The sequence below is a fragment of the Myotis yumanensis genome, unplaced genomic scaffold (genome assembly GCF_028538775.1).
Source record: "Myotis yumanensis isolate MYYU_CA2020_CCGP unplaced genomic scaffold, mMyoYum1.0.hap1 SCAF_3, whole genome shotgun sequence".
In the NCBI taxonomy this organism is placed as follows: Eukaryota; Metazoa; Chordata; class Mammalia; order Chiroptera; family Vespertilionidae; genus Myotis; species Myotis yumanensis.
In genome coordinates, this window is record NW_027223754.1 from 209,444,959 (window position 1) to 209,462,239 (window position 17,281).

At 38.8% G+C, this 17,281-nt stretch overlaps 1 protein-coding gene across 3 annotated transcripts in view; it reads left to right on the forward strand.

The window, feature by feature from the left end:
- Nucleotides 1-17,281, forward strand: part of TNRC6B (trinucleotide repeat containing adaptor 6B) — a 229,884-nt gene that overhangs the window by 57,930 nt on the left and 154,673 nt on the right. For 2 of the 3 annotated variants that reach the window (XM_070411172.1, XM_070411174.1), the window contains exons 3-4: nt 74-164; nt 7,544-7,611. In XM_070411172.1, coding sequence (XP_070267273.1) covers nt 120-164; nt 7,544-7,611 — 113 coding nt within the window. In that variant the 5' untranslated portion in view covers nt 74-119. The remainder of the gene's footprint in view (nt 1-73; nt 165-7,543; nt 7,612-17,281) is intronic. The other variant, XM_070411170.1, reaches the window with a different exon arrangement.

Below are 17,281 nucleotides of genomic sequence, written 5' to 3' on the forward strand. Positions count from 1 at the left end.
TCAATCTAATCTTTGAAGAAACAAATGTCTGAACTGAATTCCTTGTGTGTTTTTCTCTTCCTGTCTCTTTTAGGCAGTATTTGTGTGTTTCTGCAGAGTTTTGCACAGAGTCTGTTCCCATGCAAACCAATGAGGGAGAAGTATCGGAAGAAAGCGGTTCCAAGGTCAGTGAATTACTAAAGGTGCAAACAATATGAGTAGAAATGAAAAGCAGAGGCAGTGGATGAGTGGAGTGGATGTTTTAGTTGAGTTTAGAAATTAGATTGATTTAGGGTAGACAACCTTAGATTGAGATTTTTTTTCCTCAATATCCATTTTTGTTATGCTACATGAGAAATTTAAACGATTTTACTGAACTCCTGGAGAACTTAATGATTAATTTGTAGAATAATTTACCTTTTTAATATTTTGTTATACAAGTTATATATACTTATTTGAAAAATTCAAACAAATTTCACTTTGCCTTTTAATGTTTTGTTCTGCAAGTTTTATATATATATATATATATATACTTATTTGAAAAATTAAAACAAATCAGAAGTGTGTATAATAAAAAAGTAAAAGCCTGTCTCTTATTCCTGTTGCACAGAGGCATCACTGATTACTTTTTTAACATTTTTTTATTATAAAATTTTAAGTAGTAGCATGTTTTATTAAATTTATTTATTTTAAGTAGTAGCATGTTTTATTAAATTTATTTATTTATTTATTTCCAAAATAAATTATTTTGAAAGTCATTGGAAAGACACTAAGACTCCACGGATATAGATTCCAAATTCATATTCTGTCCAACCCTCATCACTGTCTCTGTCATGCCATTGGTTTGGTTTTTCAAGCTAAAGCTTAAGTGACTGTTATCACTGTCAAACCCTGTTTATAAATAGTTATCTGTGTATTTATGTATAACTGTATGATCTGCCTCTGTGTCCTGAATCTGCTTGGCTCTTTCTCTGTTTGGTCATATGGGACCCTCACTAGCACCCTCACTTCACCTCCCTCCTTCTCCTTTCAGTGTTGTCTCTAGTCCCTCCTGGAAGTTCCAAGGGTGTCTCACACTGTGTCCAGGCCAGTGCCCAGCACTGATAGCATTATCAGCTGCCCTGGGCCCTCCTAAGGGGATTCCTTTTTTTGCCTCCCCTGCTGTTGGTAGTCTCTGTGGAAAGGCTTATTCCTTCACCGGAGTAAAAGTGGAGAGGTGTCAAAATGTCACTGGGAATGGTCAAAACATCATGTTGTGTGGAAGATGCCAGGCACAAAAGGTCATTTTGTGTGATTCCATTTATATGAAATATGCAGAATAGATAAATACATTGAGATAAAACACAGCCTGGTGTTTGTCGGGTTGTTTTGGGGAGATGAGAAAATGAGAAATAAGTACTTACTAGGTACAGGGTTTCTAGTTGTGGTGATGGAAATGTTTTGGAACTTGATAGAGATGGTAGTTGTACAACATTGTGAATATGCCAAATGCCACTGAATTGTTCAACTTATAATGGTTAATTTTATGTAATGTAAATTTCACATCAGTAAATTATTATTTTTTTGTTAAGCCACACTCGAGGATAATTTTCCATTGAATTTTAGAGAGAGTAGAAGGGAGTGGGAGAGACAGGGAGAAACATCAATGTGAGAAAGACACATCGATTGGTTGCCTTCTGCATGCGAACGAGCCTGCAACCGAGGTACATGCCCTTGACCGGAATCGAACCCGGGATCCTTCAGTCCCAGGCTGACACTCTATCCACTGAGCTAAACTGGTTGGGGCACATCAGTAAATTATTATTTTCTTAAAGACAGGAAAAAAATACAGTCAAACCTTGGTTCTTGAATGTCTCCCATCTCAAACAATTCACTTCTCAACCTGACAACCCTTTCATGCTGATACCTGTATGATCAGTCACATGTCTCAGACGACAAACAAAGGAGAGAATGTGCAAGTATGAGTCAATTTATCAGTGTTAAAATCACAGTATATTGTGCTGTGAATATTTTCATGGTTTTTTTGCTTATAATTATTAAATTTTCATTTTTTACTGTACATTTCCTTCCCTTTTTGTTAAATTTTCATTTATATTTCACGTCCTTTTTGTTTTTAAGGTGTTCACTTATAGATTAAATATACATTAAACATGTACTGTATAAAAGAAAGGTTAAAACAGGGAATCACTTGGAGGTCTGGAATGGATTAATTCAATTTAATGGGGAAAAGTGATTCGGTTTCAAACAACCTTCCGGAGTGAATTAAGTTCAAGAAACGAGGTTCCACTGTATCTATGAATTCCCATCAGACCAGTCCTGGCTGCCTATTGGCCTCAGCAGGGTTTCACTGAGTTTGGAGAGGCCACCCCCTTCTCTGCTCTGTTGTACTTTTTGGGCTGGGCTTCGCAGAAGTACTGTTTGAGCCCCAAGTCAGGGTCCCTCATGAAAACAGCTCTTTCAGCTTCTTTCTGAATCTCCCTGTCTACAGTCCATAGGTTGGGGAGAGGAATAGATATCATCCTGTCCTCTTGTTTGTTTTATTCCCATCTCACCAGAAGGAAGATAAATAATAAATAAATTAATTAATTTTTTAAAAAGCAGAAGCCAATAGACTTTCATCAGATTCATCTAGATCCTGAATCTCATTCAGGGTTAGTCAGAATCTGGGATACGCACATACTCTAGGAATCCCCCCAGACACACAAAGCCACAGACACTCAGGACACTCAAGATACACAGACCTCAGGATTTCTGAAGTTCCTGATTTATTAACTTAGAATGAACTATAATGTTAAGAAAGACTGGACTCGTGGATCCTCTGGTTCATACATTCTCTCTCTGAAGAGCTAAGTTGTAATTGGAACTTGGTGAGCGTGTAATTAGACCAACATAGAATGTTTTATTGTGTCATAAACTTAGTTTCCACCTTCTTTCTGAGAAAAAAGGAAAAGACTGGCTTTTTTGATTTTTAAATTATTGTAATAGCTTATCAGTTTAGAATCAGTTAGACTAAATAATATTCATTCCACTTCAATGAGGGAGTAACCATAAAAGAGGAAGACAAAGGATCTGGGAAACAGCTGCTCCAATATAGGAGAGAGAGCAGGGAATTCCAGAGGTGAAGGGGAAGAGACATCCCTGGCAAGGTGTCAGCTAATTAACAAACAATCCAGACGGGAATAAGGGAAAACCCCTGAGGATGGTCTCCAGGCCTGGAATGAAATGGATAGATTATTTGAAGTGTTTGAACTGAGATAAAGGTGACTTACAGCTATGTTGGAAAGTTTGAGGATGAATTGGTGAAAAATACATAATAAATACTAAGTCAAAAATATGGAGAGAAAGTAAAAGAAGAGGAAATAGTAATTGTTAGTTCCAGGGGAAAAAAAAAATGCACAAAGAAAGAACTTTGATTATACTGTGCCTATCAAGTGAGGCTCTGAAAGGAATCTGAGGAAAAAGAACTGTAGACTAGATGTTACTATGAGGACTCCTTGCAGGTTCACATGGAGGGAGGGAGTGGAAGAGACGCTTGTGGTCTGAGGCGGATTTCAGAGTTCATAGACCTGGGTGTGCAGCAGTACAGACTGATGGTGAGGCTCAGCCTTGGGTCCTGCCCATTCCCAACTGAAGCAGGAAAGAGATGGTCACCTAAGACAGAGAGGATCGGATTTCTTAAGAGAGTTAAGTGTGCTTCCTGTTGTCTCATTGCTTTCTCACACTGTATTGTAAGTGACTGGTTTTGTTTGTCTTTACCACTAGTCGGTAAGTTATTTTTAATGGCAAAAACTGTCTTCTTCACTATTATCTCAGCACAGCACCTAGCATGTAATATGTTGGATGAATTAATAATAGTGGAAGAAAGGTGAGGATATGGTGTAAGTTTTATGAATAAATATACTAAAACTTCTGAAGATGTGGTCAATGGGGAGGAATGGTGGAGGTAATCAAATTAAGTCCAGAAGCGTTCAAGAAATTTGTAGAAAAAATAAGTTAGGATGCAGAGAGACTGGGCATGGACTTGAGGAAAACAGGAAGTGGCAATAAGGAGCAGTGATCTTTTTGAACTGTTTATTGCCTTATGAGATGATGGAGATGAAGAAAAGGTATGAATCCTGGTGACGGCGGTAGTGCCTTCTGGGAAAAATTTAAATCGGCACTTTAAGGAATGAGTGGGAATTTAAAGTGTACATGTTGTGGAAGACCAGGGCTTCCAAGCAAGATGGAACTTTATATGTAAAGGCAGAGAGGGTGAGGAGTTTGTGTGTGCTTCATGGGTGAGTGAAGCAGGGCAGATAAAAAAAGATCACTTAGGCAAATGAATTGAACTATCCCTCAGGATAGGTGATAGAGTGCCATTGAATAATTTCAAGGAGAGTGATGTAATCAGATTTGCAATTTACCAAGTCCACTTCATGAAAGTGGTTTAGAAGATGGATTGAGAGGGGAGACCAAGATGGCGGCGTAGGTAAACACTGGAGACCGCTGCCGCAAACAACCATTTCAAAAATACAACTAAAAGACTGAACGGACATCACCCAGAACCACAGGAAGGCTGGCTGAAGAGAGACTCTACAACTAGAAGGAAAGAGAACAGCAAATCGAGGCTCAGAGGCGGCGCAGTGTGGAAAATACAAAGGTACCGAGGTGCGCGCGCAAAGCGGGCTGGTGGCTGAGGGCGCGGTTGTCGTTTTCGGTCGGGAGTGAGTCTCAGACTCTGGGCTCCAGATCCGGGCGAGTCTCTAGGGACCCAGACTCAAACGGGAGAAGCGGGATTATCCGGCATCAGTTGGAACCTGAGGGCAGCTTTCTCTCCGAGGTTTGCAGCGGCTGCCGGGGTTCTGAGAAGCAGAGCCTCTGGGAACGGGACTGAGCGTGGCCATAACTGCTCCCTCCGCCCGCCCTGTTGATCCCGCCCCGCCCAAACCCTGCGCACAGCCATTTGCCGATCGCCTCAGGCAAAGGCTGGATTAGCGCCTCCCCAGAAGGCAGACGTTTTCCATACAGCTGATTCCTATAGCCAGTCGGCCTGGGGGTCAAATCCCTCTAGTGTTAACTACAACAATTAAGGCTTGGCTAGAACAAGACTGCGCACAGAGACCACAAGGGGGTGCACCAAGAAAGCATAAAAGATGCGGAGACAAAAAAACATGACAGAAATGGAGGATATGGAGCTAAGAATCGCAATTTTGAGGGCTTGCCATAAATTTGTGCAGAGCCTCACGAAAACTAATGAGACCCTCGATGCTACGATAAAGAAATTAGAAAGTAAGCATACACGGACTGAAATAAAGAATATTATACCCAATAGCAGACCAGAGGAGTACAATAATCAAACCAAAGATTCGACAAAAAACACCCAATTGGAAAAGCAAAATGAAAAAAGAATCCGAAAGTGTGAAGATAGTGTAAGGAGCCTCTGGGACAGCTTTAAGCGGTCTAATATCAGAATTATTGGAGTGCCAGAAGATGAGAGACAGCAAGATATTGAAAACCTATTTCAAGAAATAATGGCAGAAAACTTCCCCCATCTGGAGAAAGAAATGGACTTACAGGTCCAAGAAGCGCAGAGAACCCCAAACAAAAGGAATCCAAAGAGGACCACACCAAGACACATCATCATTAAAATGCCAAGAGCAAAAGACAAAGAGAAAATCTTAAAAGCAGCAAGAGAAAGAGGCTCAATTACCTACAAGGGAATACCCATACGACTGTCAGCTGATTTCTCAACAGAAACTTTGCAGGCCAGAAGGGAATGGCAAGAAATATTCAAAGTGCTGAATAGCAAGAACCTACAACCAAGATTACTTTATCCAGCAAAGCTATCATTCAGAATTGAAGGTCAGATAAAGAGCTTCACAGATAAGGAAAAGCTAAAGGAGTTCATCACCGCCAAACCAGTATTATATGAAATGCTGAAAGGTATCCTTTAAGAAGAGGAAGAAGAAGAAAAAGGTAAAGATACAAATTATGAACAACAAACATGCATCTATCAACAAATGAATCTAAGAATCAAGTGAATAAATAACCTGATGTACAGAATGAACTGGTGATTATAATAGAATCAGGGACATAGAAAGGGAATAGACTGACTATTCTTGGGGGGAAAAGGGGTGTGGGAGATGCGGGAAGTGACTGGACAAAAATCATGCACCTATGGATGAACACAGTGGGTGGGGAGTGAGGGTGGAGGGTGGGGTGGGAGCTGGAAGGAGGGGAGTTATGGGGGGAAAAAAGAGGAACAAATGTAATAATCTGAACAATAAAGATTTAATTAAAAAAAAAAAAAAGAAGATGGATTGAAATGAGATGGGACTCAGAAGCACAAAGACTAGTGAGAAGGCTATTATAGTAGTGAGCTTTAGAGAAGCTGGCTTTAACTATGGCAGTTAAAAGAGATTAGAAGGGATGATGGATATGAGAGCTATTTAGGAGATAGAAGCCATGGTACTTGGTGATTAATAGGATGTGTGGGGTTAAGGAAGCTTGGAGAATCTTGTATGATTATAGGTTTCCTGTTGGGGATCTTAGTGAATGCTGGCACTATTCACAGAGATAAGGGATATAAAAAGGAGAGGAAATTTGAGGCAAGATGGTGTTTTGTTATGGCCCTGTTAAACCATCCGAGTGGAGAAGACTGGTATGCAAAAGAAGGCTGGAGTTAAAAATTTGGAAGCCAGTATAGGGAGGTTATTGAAGCTGTAGGCTTTTAAAATTATTTCTTCTCATCATCATTATGCTAATTAGAAATTGAGTATAGATAAGCCTTTTGTTTATTTGTTGTTTGTTTAAACTAATAAGCAGAGGCTAAGGTTCACAATTTGGAGCTCTTTAATTGGAGAGGCTTGTTAAAGATGAAGGATCAAGAAAATTTTATAATACAGTATAATTTGAAAAGTCATTTTTGTCTTTGAGGAAATGATTTAGGTTTCAATTTAATACATTTAAACAATTTGTCACTTATTTTCTAACTAAAGTCTGACATTCATACAATTCAGTGCATAAAATGCATAGTTCAGTGATTTTTTTTTCATGAATGTGTGCATTCTTATAACCAGAACTCAGACCAAGATCATCTCTAGCTTCTCATAAGGTTCCCTTGCAACATTTTAACCCTACTTTTTATTCCAGAAGTTTTAGATCACTAAGTAAACTTAGGATGGGAGCAGCCTCCCTCTCCTTGACAAAGCCCCGTAAGGTGCCCAATAAGAAGTTCTTAAAGAAGAATAAAAGTCAAAAGCTGGCTTTCCAACTTGGGTCCAGCATAAGAAGGGTGGTGAGAAGAAGGGCCATTCTATCATCAGCACAGTAGTGACAGTGAGGGAGAATACACCATCAACACTCAAGTGCAACCATAGAGTGGGTTTCATGAAGCGTGCCCCTGGGGCACTCAGAGATCCAAGCATTTGCCATGAAGGAGATGGGAGCTCCAGATGTGTGCATTGACATCAGGCTCAACAAAGCTGTCTAGTCCGATGTGGTCTGCAAGGGCGGCTCTGGCACTTGGGAGTGAGTTACACCATAGTTACTGGCTGCTGCTGACCTGTGGTGCTTGCCTTTGCAGGTGGAACAGGAGGATTTTGTAATGGAAGGGCATGGCAAGACTCCACCTCCTGGTGAAGAAAGCAAACAGTGAGTCACATTTTATTTAAAAAGGGTCTTATTACAGATCTTCAAAAGCACTTTGGTTAAACATGCTGAGAGCATGTTTGCAGGCATGTATATGTTGGGCACATTGTGGAACTCACCAGTTGCTTTGGCTGCTGTTAATGCATTGCTTCTATTTATAGACACACTAACTGGAGGGACAAGAAAGTTGGCTTTGTAGTTTTTCATACTTGAGTAATCGGAATTTATGTTACACTTTAGCAAAGGCTTTAAGAGGATGTTCCAAATGGAACTAATTCAGTCGGGTTGATTTCCAAAGAAAGCACAAACTTGTATATCCTTTTCTTAGCAGTGTCTTTATGAAGTGATGAAATTAATAGGCTGTTTTCTTGCATTCCAAGTGTGAATTTATTTGAATAGTACTTCCTGAAATTCTTTTCCATTGAGTTATTTATACTTCTGATCTTTGTTTAAATCACAAATTGTTTCCCTAGGAATAGGGTTTATAAATAATGTAACTTAGCCAAATAATTCTGAATAATTCAGGATCTCTTCCTTCCTGATTTAAAAGTGATTAAGTTTTAAATCTGAAATTGGGAGTCCTCTGGGTAGCTTTTGGTGGTAATGAGTAGTGTTTTTTTGCCCTCTGTCACAGACCTTGAAAATTTGTGTTGCAGAGCATACTGGTGTTTCATATGCCCTATTAAAGAAAAAGATAGTTAAGCCCTAGCCGATTTGGCTCAGTGAATAGAGCATCGACCTGTGGACTGAAGGGTCTCAGGTTTGATTCTGGTCAGGGGCACATGCCTGGGTTGCAGGCTTGATCCCCAGTTAGGGGCATGCAGGAGGCAGCCGATCAGTGATGCTCTCTCATCATTGATGTTTCTGTCTCTCTGTCCCTCTCCCTTCCTCTCTGAAATAAATAAAAATATATTTTTTAAAAAGATAGTTAATAGGACTGATATCACTACTATTATTTATTCAGACAGTAGTCTCCTAACTTGAATGGTTCAGTGATTCGTGGAATTTACTGAAAATCTGTAGAGAAATTGCATTCCTTCGACTTTTTTAGTTTCTAGAAAATAGTTTTTAGTTTTGGTCTGTCTTAGGAAAATTATGTCTTGCAGCCCTTAGGAATGAATTATGCAGAATAGCTATGCTGCCACATGGCCAGGTTCATTAAAGGAGAATGTTCATCTCATATTTGTTGTGAATGGAAACCAGGATATTTTCACAGCTGGCTTAATTTGCTAAGCAGGTAGTTTTAAAAATAGCTTACGGTATAAATCCTAACTTAGCTGTATTCTGTCAAATGCACTTATATTCTGCATGGGCTGTTGGAATCTATTTATCTTTAACAAATTAGAATACCAAACATCTAGTCCCAGTGAAATTACAGGAACACTTCAGGTATTTCTTTCTGCCCCTCTGCCCACTTCCCAAACCCTACACTCTACTCTTGTCAGAGGTCTTTATAAAAAGCATAGCTCTCGTTTGACAGGGGTTTTCTGTGCACAGAATACTTTGCTCTTTACAGTGTCTCCATTGAATTCAGAGATCAGGGTAGCTAACTTGCTCATGGTAATGTAGCTTGAAATTGAAGTTAGGATTTGAACCCGGATCTTTCTGACTTTAAAGTGTTTTATAGTATCTTTTAAACACAAATCCTTTGTCAACCTTGGGAGCTATGTTCCTGAAAAATACTATAGTTAGCAAAATGCAGTTGTCAAGATCAAAGTCTCATGAATAAGAGGGAGTTGGGGGAAACAATGAAAATGGCATTAAGCCTATTTTTAAAACACAGATGAAAGTTCTATTCTCTGGAGGGTATCCATTTCTCAAACAAACCAGTCTTTATCTTTAAAAACCTGCTGCAGTAACCCCTCTCCTGAATCGGCTTCTTTAGGTATTCAGGAAACATAGCTGGGGCAGATTCTCCCACAAGTTTTATGTTATACAAACTGCACTTCTTTTGGAGAGCATTTCAAACAGCCACAGTGGACCCGAAACGTCATGTGTTGTAGTCTTACCATTCTCCCTTGTTTTGTATTAAGTCTTATACTGCCTTGTCACAGACGAATCCTGTTTTGTTTTTCTGGGCTTGGTCTGCAGTCATACATCGAAATGAGAAAGCAGAACTAAATCTTCTCACGAGGTGTTTTTCCCATAGACCTACCCACCTCTTCTGTGGAAGTAGGGAACAGAGGTGCTGTGTTCTTGTTTTAGGCAACAGAAATAATTTTTTTTTTTGGTATCTCAGAACTGTAGTCAGCAAAGGATGATTGAATCGTAGGATCTACGTTGTAGATCCTGAAAGTGACACATTACTGAATAACTTAATGCAAATTCCCATTCATTCTTTTATTATTTTTTATTCCTCACCCAAGGATATTTTCCCATTGATTTTCAGAGAAAGTGGAAGAGAGAGGGAAAGACAGATAGAAACATCGATGTGAGAGAAACACATTGATTGGTTGCGTCTTGCTCACGCCCTGACCAAGGGTTGGGCTGGGGAGGAGCCTGCAACAGAGGTATGTGCCCTTGACCAGAATTGAACTGGAACTCTTCAGCCAAGGGCTGAAGATCTATTCACTGAGCCAAACCGGCTAGGGCCCTTCTTTTATTTTTTTAATTATAAAAGTAATACATGATTGTCATAAAACATTTAAACAGTAAACGTGGATTTGGAAATAAAAGTGAGATTCTTCTTTTATGCTGTTTCCCCTACTAATCTTCCTATTTTCTGTATATTTTAAAACAACTAGATTTTTTCTGACATAATTCTTCTGAAATGTGCTTTTTAAATTTGACACCTTTTGCAGTCTATTTCAAACAAAAATCTTATTTAATAATGTGTTTTATAGACAGTATCCATATTTTAAGAATTGTTGATAAAATTAATTGTATCAATTCCTATATTTCTACTTCCATGGAATGCCTCCCCCACCCCTTTTTAAGGGGGAATCTGTTCAGAGCTTTCATAGGAGTCCTATAAGGAGATCAAAGTGTTGAAGACAGTTTTATATTGATTCAGAGAAGAGAATGTAATTTGTGGAGTAAGTACTGATCTTTATTCCCGGTTTGGTGTAATATGGCTTTGTGCTTGAGGTGTTATTTTTAAAAATATCTTAACTCCAATATCTTGATTAAATTCTCTTCTTATTACATACATTCTTCCCAACTTAAAAGGTCTAGTTATAAAAAGCCCTTTTGATTTTTCTGAATTATTAATTATACAGATCTTTTGTAAATTCTAACAGTTTGTCCTTACCTTATCTTTATTTCTGTTCCTATTCTAACTCCTTAACTTACAGCTCTATTTTCTTTGAATTCATCTTATACTAAAGTTTATTCTCCCCAAATCTCTATAGTAAGAATTCCTTTTATTAGGATACTAGAGGCCCGCTGCACGAAATTCATGCACAGGTAGGGTCCCTAGGCTTGGCCGGCAATCAGGGCCGATTGGGGCCTTCCGACTGCCTGCCGGGGCCTTCCTTTGTTCTGCGCCACCCCCTGGTGATGAGCACACATCATAGCGAGCGGTCGAACTCCCGGTCAATCGAACTCCCGAGGCGACAATTTGCATATTAGCCTTTTATTATATAGGATTCTTTGTGTTATATTTGACCACCCAGTTTAACCATTCGTATGGGTGCTTGTTTAAAAATTGTGTCTGGGTGGCTTAATTTGTTGGAGTGTTGTCCTGTACACCAAAAGGTTTGATTCCTAGTCAGGGCACTTATCTGGTTTGTAGGTTTGATCCCAGGTCGGGGTGTGTGTGGGAGGCAACCGATCAATGTTTCTCACATTGATATTCCTCCCTCCCTCCCTCCCTCTCTTTCTCCTTTCCTCTACCGCCTCCCTGCCACTCTCTCTAGAATCAGTGAGAAAAATTTCCTTCATTGAGGATTAACATACATACATACATACATACATAAATAAAACATATCCTTGCCCAGCTGGAGTGGCTCAGTGGTTGAGCATTGACCCATGAATCAGGAAGTCATGGTTTGATTCCCAGTCAGGGCACATGCCAAGGTTGCAGGCTCGATCACCAGTTGGCAGCCAATCAATGATTTTCTCTTATCATTGACTAGAGGCCCGGTGCACGAATTTGTGCACAGGTGGGTCCAGCTGGGGAGAGGGGATGTGGGAGGTTGGCTGGCCAGCCCTGCCCCCGATCAGGGTAGGGGGGGGCCAATCGGGGGTGGGCCCAGCTGGGAGGAGGGGCCACAGGCATTTGGTGGGCCGGCCCCACCCCGATCGGGGTGGCAAGGGCCGGTCGGGGTGGGTCAGGCCAAGGGGAGGGGCTGCGGGGGGTTGGCCGGCCAGCCCTGCCCCCTGGTCGACCTCATGGTTGAACTCCCAGTCAAGGGGACAATTTGCATATTAGCCTTTTATTATATAGATGTTTCTCTCCCTCTTTCATCTTCTCTGAAATCAATAAAAATATACTTTTTTAGAAAACATATCCTCAGGTGAGGATTTTTTAAAAAAAGATAATATTTCCAAATAACTTATAGATAATTATCATCAAAACACAAGCCATAGGAAAGGTTGTTTTTTAAAAAAATCATTATATTTTCTGTATTCTTCCATCAGTTTTCACCACTGTTTTTTCTTTGAACCATTAAAATTTATACATGTTGAAATAAACTTATTAAGAAGTACCAAAGTGAATGATTGAGTAAATGCATTGTTATTACCCAGCAATAAGCTGGACCTCAGAAGAATAGTTGGATTTCTATATAATCTTACCAGATTGTTTTTGGGAGAAATGAAATGAGTTTTATTTTTCAGTTAATGGGTGTTTTGAAAATGTCACAAATAGGTTCAATAGATGATAGTTATGCTCATGGAATTTTTGCTGCTGGGAATTTTAGAATAACCATAAACATTTGTACTAGGTCTTTGGGAAACTTTCAGTTGCTAATAAATTTTCTAATTTGCATTTGAAGTTACTTTAAAAAATTAATTCTTTGAAAACGTATTTTTCCCCAGGAGTCTCAGAATCATAATAAATGAGTTCTAAATCTATTTTATGAGGTTTTCCTTGGATGTCTGAGATTAATTACAATAAGAATAACTTCAGGAGATATGTGTCATAATTGAAAATGACTACAAACTGTGTGGGTTGCTACTACTTATAGGTTAAGGCAGTGGTTGGCAAACTGCGGCTCGCGAGCCACATGCGGCTCTTTGGCCCCTTGAGTGTGGCTCTTCCACAAAATACCACGTGCGGGCGCGCACGTACAGTGCGATTGAAACTTCGTGGCCCATGCACAGAAGTCGGTATTTTGTGGAAGAGCCACACTCAAGGGGCCAAAGAGCCTCGTGTGGCTCGCGAGCCGCAATTTGCCGACCACTGGGTTAAGGTGATGACTTTAAACAACAATGAATAGGTTAGATCATGAGCTCTCAGAAAACTGCAGTTAATTTAATAAAAGTCTTATTTATTTAGCTTATATTTTGCTTATGGACAAATAATATGCCTTTATGAAAAAACATTACTTGAAAGGCAAGATATATTTTTCCAGTTCCTTGAAATTGGTGTTTTAAGTCTTCTTTTTTGTTATTGTTATGTATTTGTAAAACGTTTTACAAAATGTATTTGTAAAATGTTTTGAAATACATAGCATGTTGTAAATATAAGTAAATAAATACACGTTCAGCTGCACTAATCTCCAGAGGTGTAATGTAGGGAAGCTAGTGTTCATTTTCCCCAAAAGTTATGACCACTAGAGGCTAAGGACACTTCTGCCCTGAGCATTCTGCCTGAGTTTGGGTTTCCCTTCCCAGGGCAATCTCTGTGAGCTAAAGTTTGGGCTGAAGTAGATTGGGAGAGTGTCGTAAAGAAGAGGTACAATATGATGGTGGGCAGTGCAAAGTCAGGTTAAGGCTTTATGCTAGATCTTCAGCTCTTCAAGGACAGAGACTTTTGTGGCTTGGTCACTACAGAAAGCATCAATAAATATACTGTATTTTGGATGAATAAAGATGTCAGTAACTTCCCACTGGCTATTAAGAATCCCTGTTCTACATACTCACTTTGAAAATCTGAGGTGGGTTTATTAAAAATCCAGACCCCAGAATATTTTATTTGTTATTGCAGAAGAAAAGTGAATTGAGCCCTAGCCGGTTTGGCTCAGTGGATAAAGCATCCACCCGAGGACTGAAGGGTCAATTCTGGTCAAGGGTATGTACCTCGATTGCAGGCCCAATCCCCATGCAGGAGGCAACCAGTCGATGTGTCTCTCTCACATCAATGTTTCTCTCTTTCCCCCACTCCACTCTCTGTAAAAAAAAAAAAAAAAAAAAAAATCGCCCTAACCGGTTTGGCTCAGTGGATAGAGTGTCAGCCTGTGGACTGAATGGTCCCGGGTTCGATTCCGGCCAAGGGCATGTGCCTTGGTTGCAGGCACATCCCCGGTGGGGGGTGTGCAGGAGGCAGCTGATCGATGTTTCTCTCTCATCGATGTTTCTAACTCTAACTCTCTCTCCCTTCCTCTCTGTAAAAAATCAATAAAATATATTTTTAAAAAAATCAATGGAAAAATATTCTCAGATGAGGATTAATAACAACAACAAACGTGAATTGATAACATATCACATTTGACCTTATATTCAGTGCTTTCTAGAATATATTCCAACAGACCCGATTTTTTGCTGTTCTTCTTTTTAAGAGTTCCTACCTGTAAGCTAGTTGTTAATTATTGTTTATTTTGCAGAAAATACCTTTTTATCCAAGTCTGAACTCTTTCTTTGCTTCTGAGGGCCTCCATAAGATGCCTTTCAGCTCCTGCCCAGTGGCTCTCCTTAAGGTCGTCCATGCACATCTGGCTTTTTCCCCCTGCATGCCTTCGTCAGGCCAGGAGACCAGGAGCAAATCTAGGTTTTACATGAATGCTTTTAGGAAAAAGAAAATTAATTTCAAATACAAATTAGGTACAAAAATGAATATTTATTACAACTAAAGGTCCGATGCACGAAATTCGGGCAAGAGTAGGCCTTCCTTCCCCTAGCTGCTGGCACCAGCTTCCCTCTGACACCGAGGACTCAGGCTTCCCTCACAGCCCTGGCTTCGTCCAGAAGGTCGTCCAGTCTAATTAGCATATTACTCTTTTATTATTATAGATGAGGAAAGAAATCACAAAAATGATAACTTTAAAAAAGTTGACAAATACAAAATTCAGAAAAATATAATTATATTTGAATTAATTCACTGTCTAAACACATTGCTGTGAAACTTCTTTCCCTACATTGTTTTGACTGTAGGGAAAATATATTGCCCCTTCATATTATAAAAATTCTGTGATATTTTCTAAAAAATAGAATAGAGAGATAATTCAGTATTATCTATAACGTGATTAACCAAAAAACGGTTTTTATTATTGACAAACTAGAAAAGTTCCTTTCAGCTTCACAACTTCTTATTAGTAACATCATATGAATTTGTAAGATTGTTATCACCTTTGGGAAAACTACTACCAGATATCTTTTATATATGAGCTACAAGATTTTTATATAAGAGGTATAATTACAAGCCTTCATTTTTCTTGTACATTGACTGTACTCTTTGAATTGATACATTTATGATATGATATATGATCTGGCCCTGCATATTTCTGTCACGGTACAGAGTGATTTGTTCCAGTAACATCTTTTATACAAAATGATGGTTAACAATACCTTGACCATACATGAAAGTGGCTGAGAACCACATAAATATGTTCTACTAAACCAATTTAGTAAATATATCACCAATTTAACTTTCCCTTTATAGGGATCCCCAAAATGCTTGTAGCTACTCTAACTCTACTGACCTGGGGACTCATCTTGGGGGTATAGTTAAGTGGATAGAGGCTGTGGTTTTAACATCTGAATTAAAATTATGATGAAGCCCTAACCAGTTTGGCTCGGTGGATAGAGCATCGGCCTGTGGAATGAAGGGTCCCAGGTTCGATTCTGGTCAAGGGCATGTACCTTGGTTGCGGGCACATCCCCAGGAGGGGGTGTGCAGGAGGCAGCTGATCGATGTTTCTCTCTCATTGATGTTTCAAACTCTCTATCCCTCTCCCTTCCTCTCTATAAAAAAACCAATAAAATATATTTTTAAAAAATAAAATAAAATAAATAAAATAAAATTATGATGAAAATATCTTGCTTTCATACATTTTATAAAAATAATTGCTAATTTGGAACAAAGTTGGAGAATACACACTTTCTAATTTCAAAATATATTACAAGGCTACAGTTATCAATACAGTGTGGTATAGGCATAAAGACAGTACATAGACTGATGGAATAGAACAGAAAGCCCAGAAGTAAACCCTCACATATAAGGTCATGTGATCTTCAACAAGGGTGCTACAGAGAGTCTTTTCAACAAATGGTGGTGTTGGGAACACTGGATACTCACTTGCAAAAGAATGAAGTTGGACCCTTATCTTACACCATATGAAAAATTAACTCAAAGTGGATTAAAGACCCAAAACTATAAAACTCCTAGAAGAAAATATAGGAGAAAAACTTCATAACATTAGACTTGGTTATAGTTTTTTGGATATGACACCAAAAGTATAGGCAAAAAGCAAAACTAGATAATGGGACTACTTTAAATTTTAAAAAGTTTTTGTACATCAAAGGACACAATCCATAGAGTGAAAAGGCAGCCTGCAGAATGGGAGAAAATATTTGCAAATCATACATCTGGTAAGAGATGAATATCCAGAATATATAAAGAATTACAGCTCAATAACAAAAAATCAAGTAACTTAATTAAAAAATGGACAAAAAACTTGAATAGACATTTCTTCAAAGGTAATATATAAATGGCCAACAAGCATATGAAAAGATACTCAGCCTCACTAATCATCTAAAGAAATGCAAGTCAAAACCACATTGAGATAATTTCACACCCATAAGGATGGTTACTATAAAAAAGAAAAAAAGAAAGTAACAAGTGTTGACAAGGATGTGAGGAAATTGGAACCTTTGTGCTCTGTTTGTGAGGTTATAAAATAGTGTAACTGCTATGGAAAACAGTATTGAGGTTCCTTAAAACATTAAGAATAGAACTACCTTCTGGGTATGTATCCAAAAGAATTGAAAGCAGGTTCTGGAAGAAATATTTGCATATCCATATTGATGGCAACACTATTCACAAGAGCCAAGAGATAGAAGTAATCCAAATGTCCATCAGCAGATGAATAGATAAACAAAATGTAGTGTATACATATAATGGAATATTATTCAGCCATAAAAGAAATCCTGTCACATGCTACAACATGTATAAACCTTGAAAATATTATGCTGAGTGAAGCAAGCCAGTCACAAAAAGACAAATACTGTATGATTTCACTCATATGAAGTCTCTAAAGTAGTCAAATTTATATAAATAAAAAGTGGAGTGTTAGTTACTAGGGGCTGGAGGGTGGGGAATAAAAGGAAGTTTTTTAATGGGCATTGAATTTCAGATTTGCAAGATGAAAAAGTTTGGAGATCTGTTTCACAACAATGTGAATATACTTAGCATTACTGAACTGTTCACTTAAAAATGGCTAAGATGAGTCCTGGCCGATGTGGCTCAGTTAGTTGTCCTGTGCACCAAGGGGTTGCCAGTGGGAGGCCTGCACTTAGAGGAGGTAGCAATCAATGTTTCTCTCTCCCCTTCTCCGTTCCTCTCTCTAAAAAA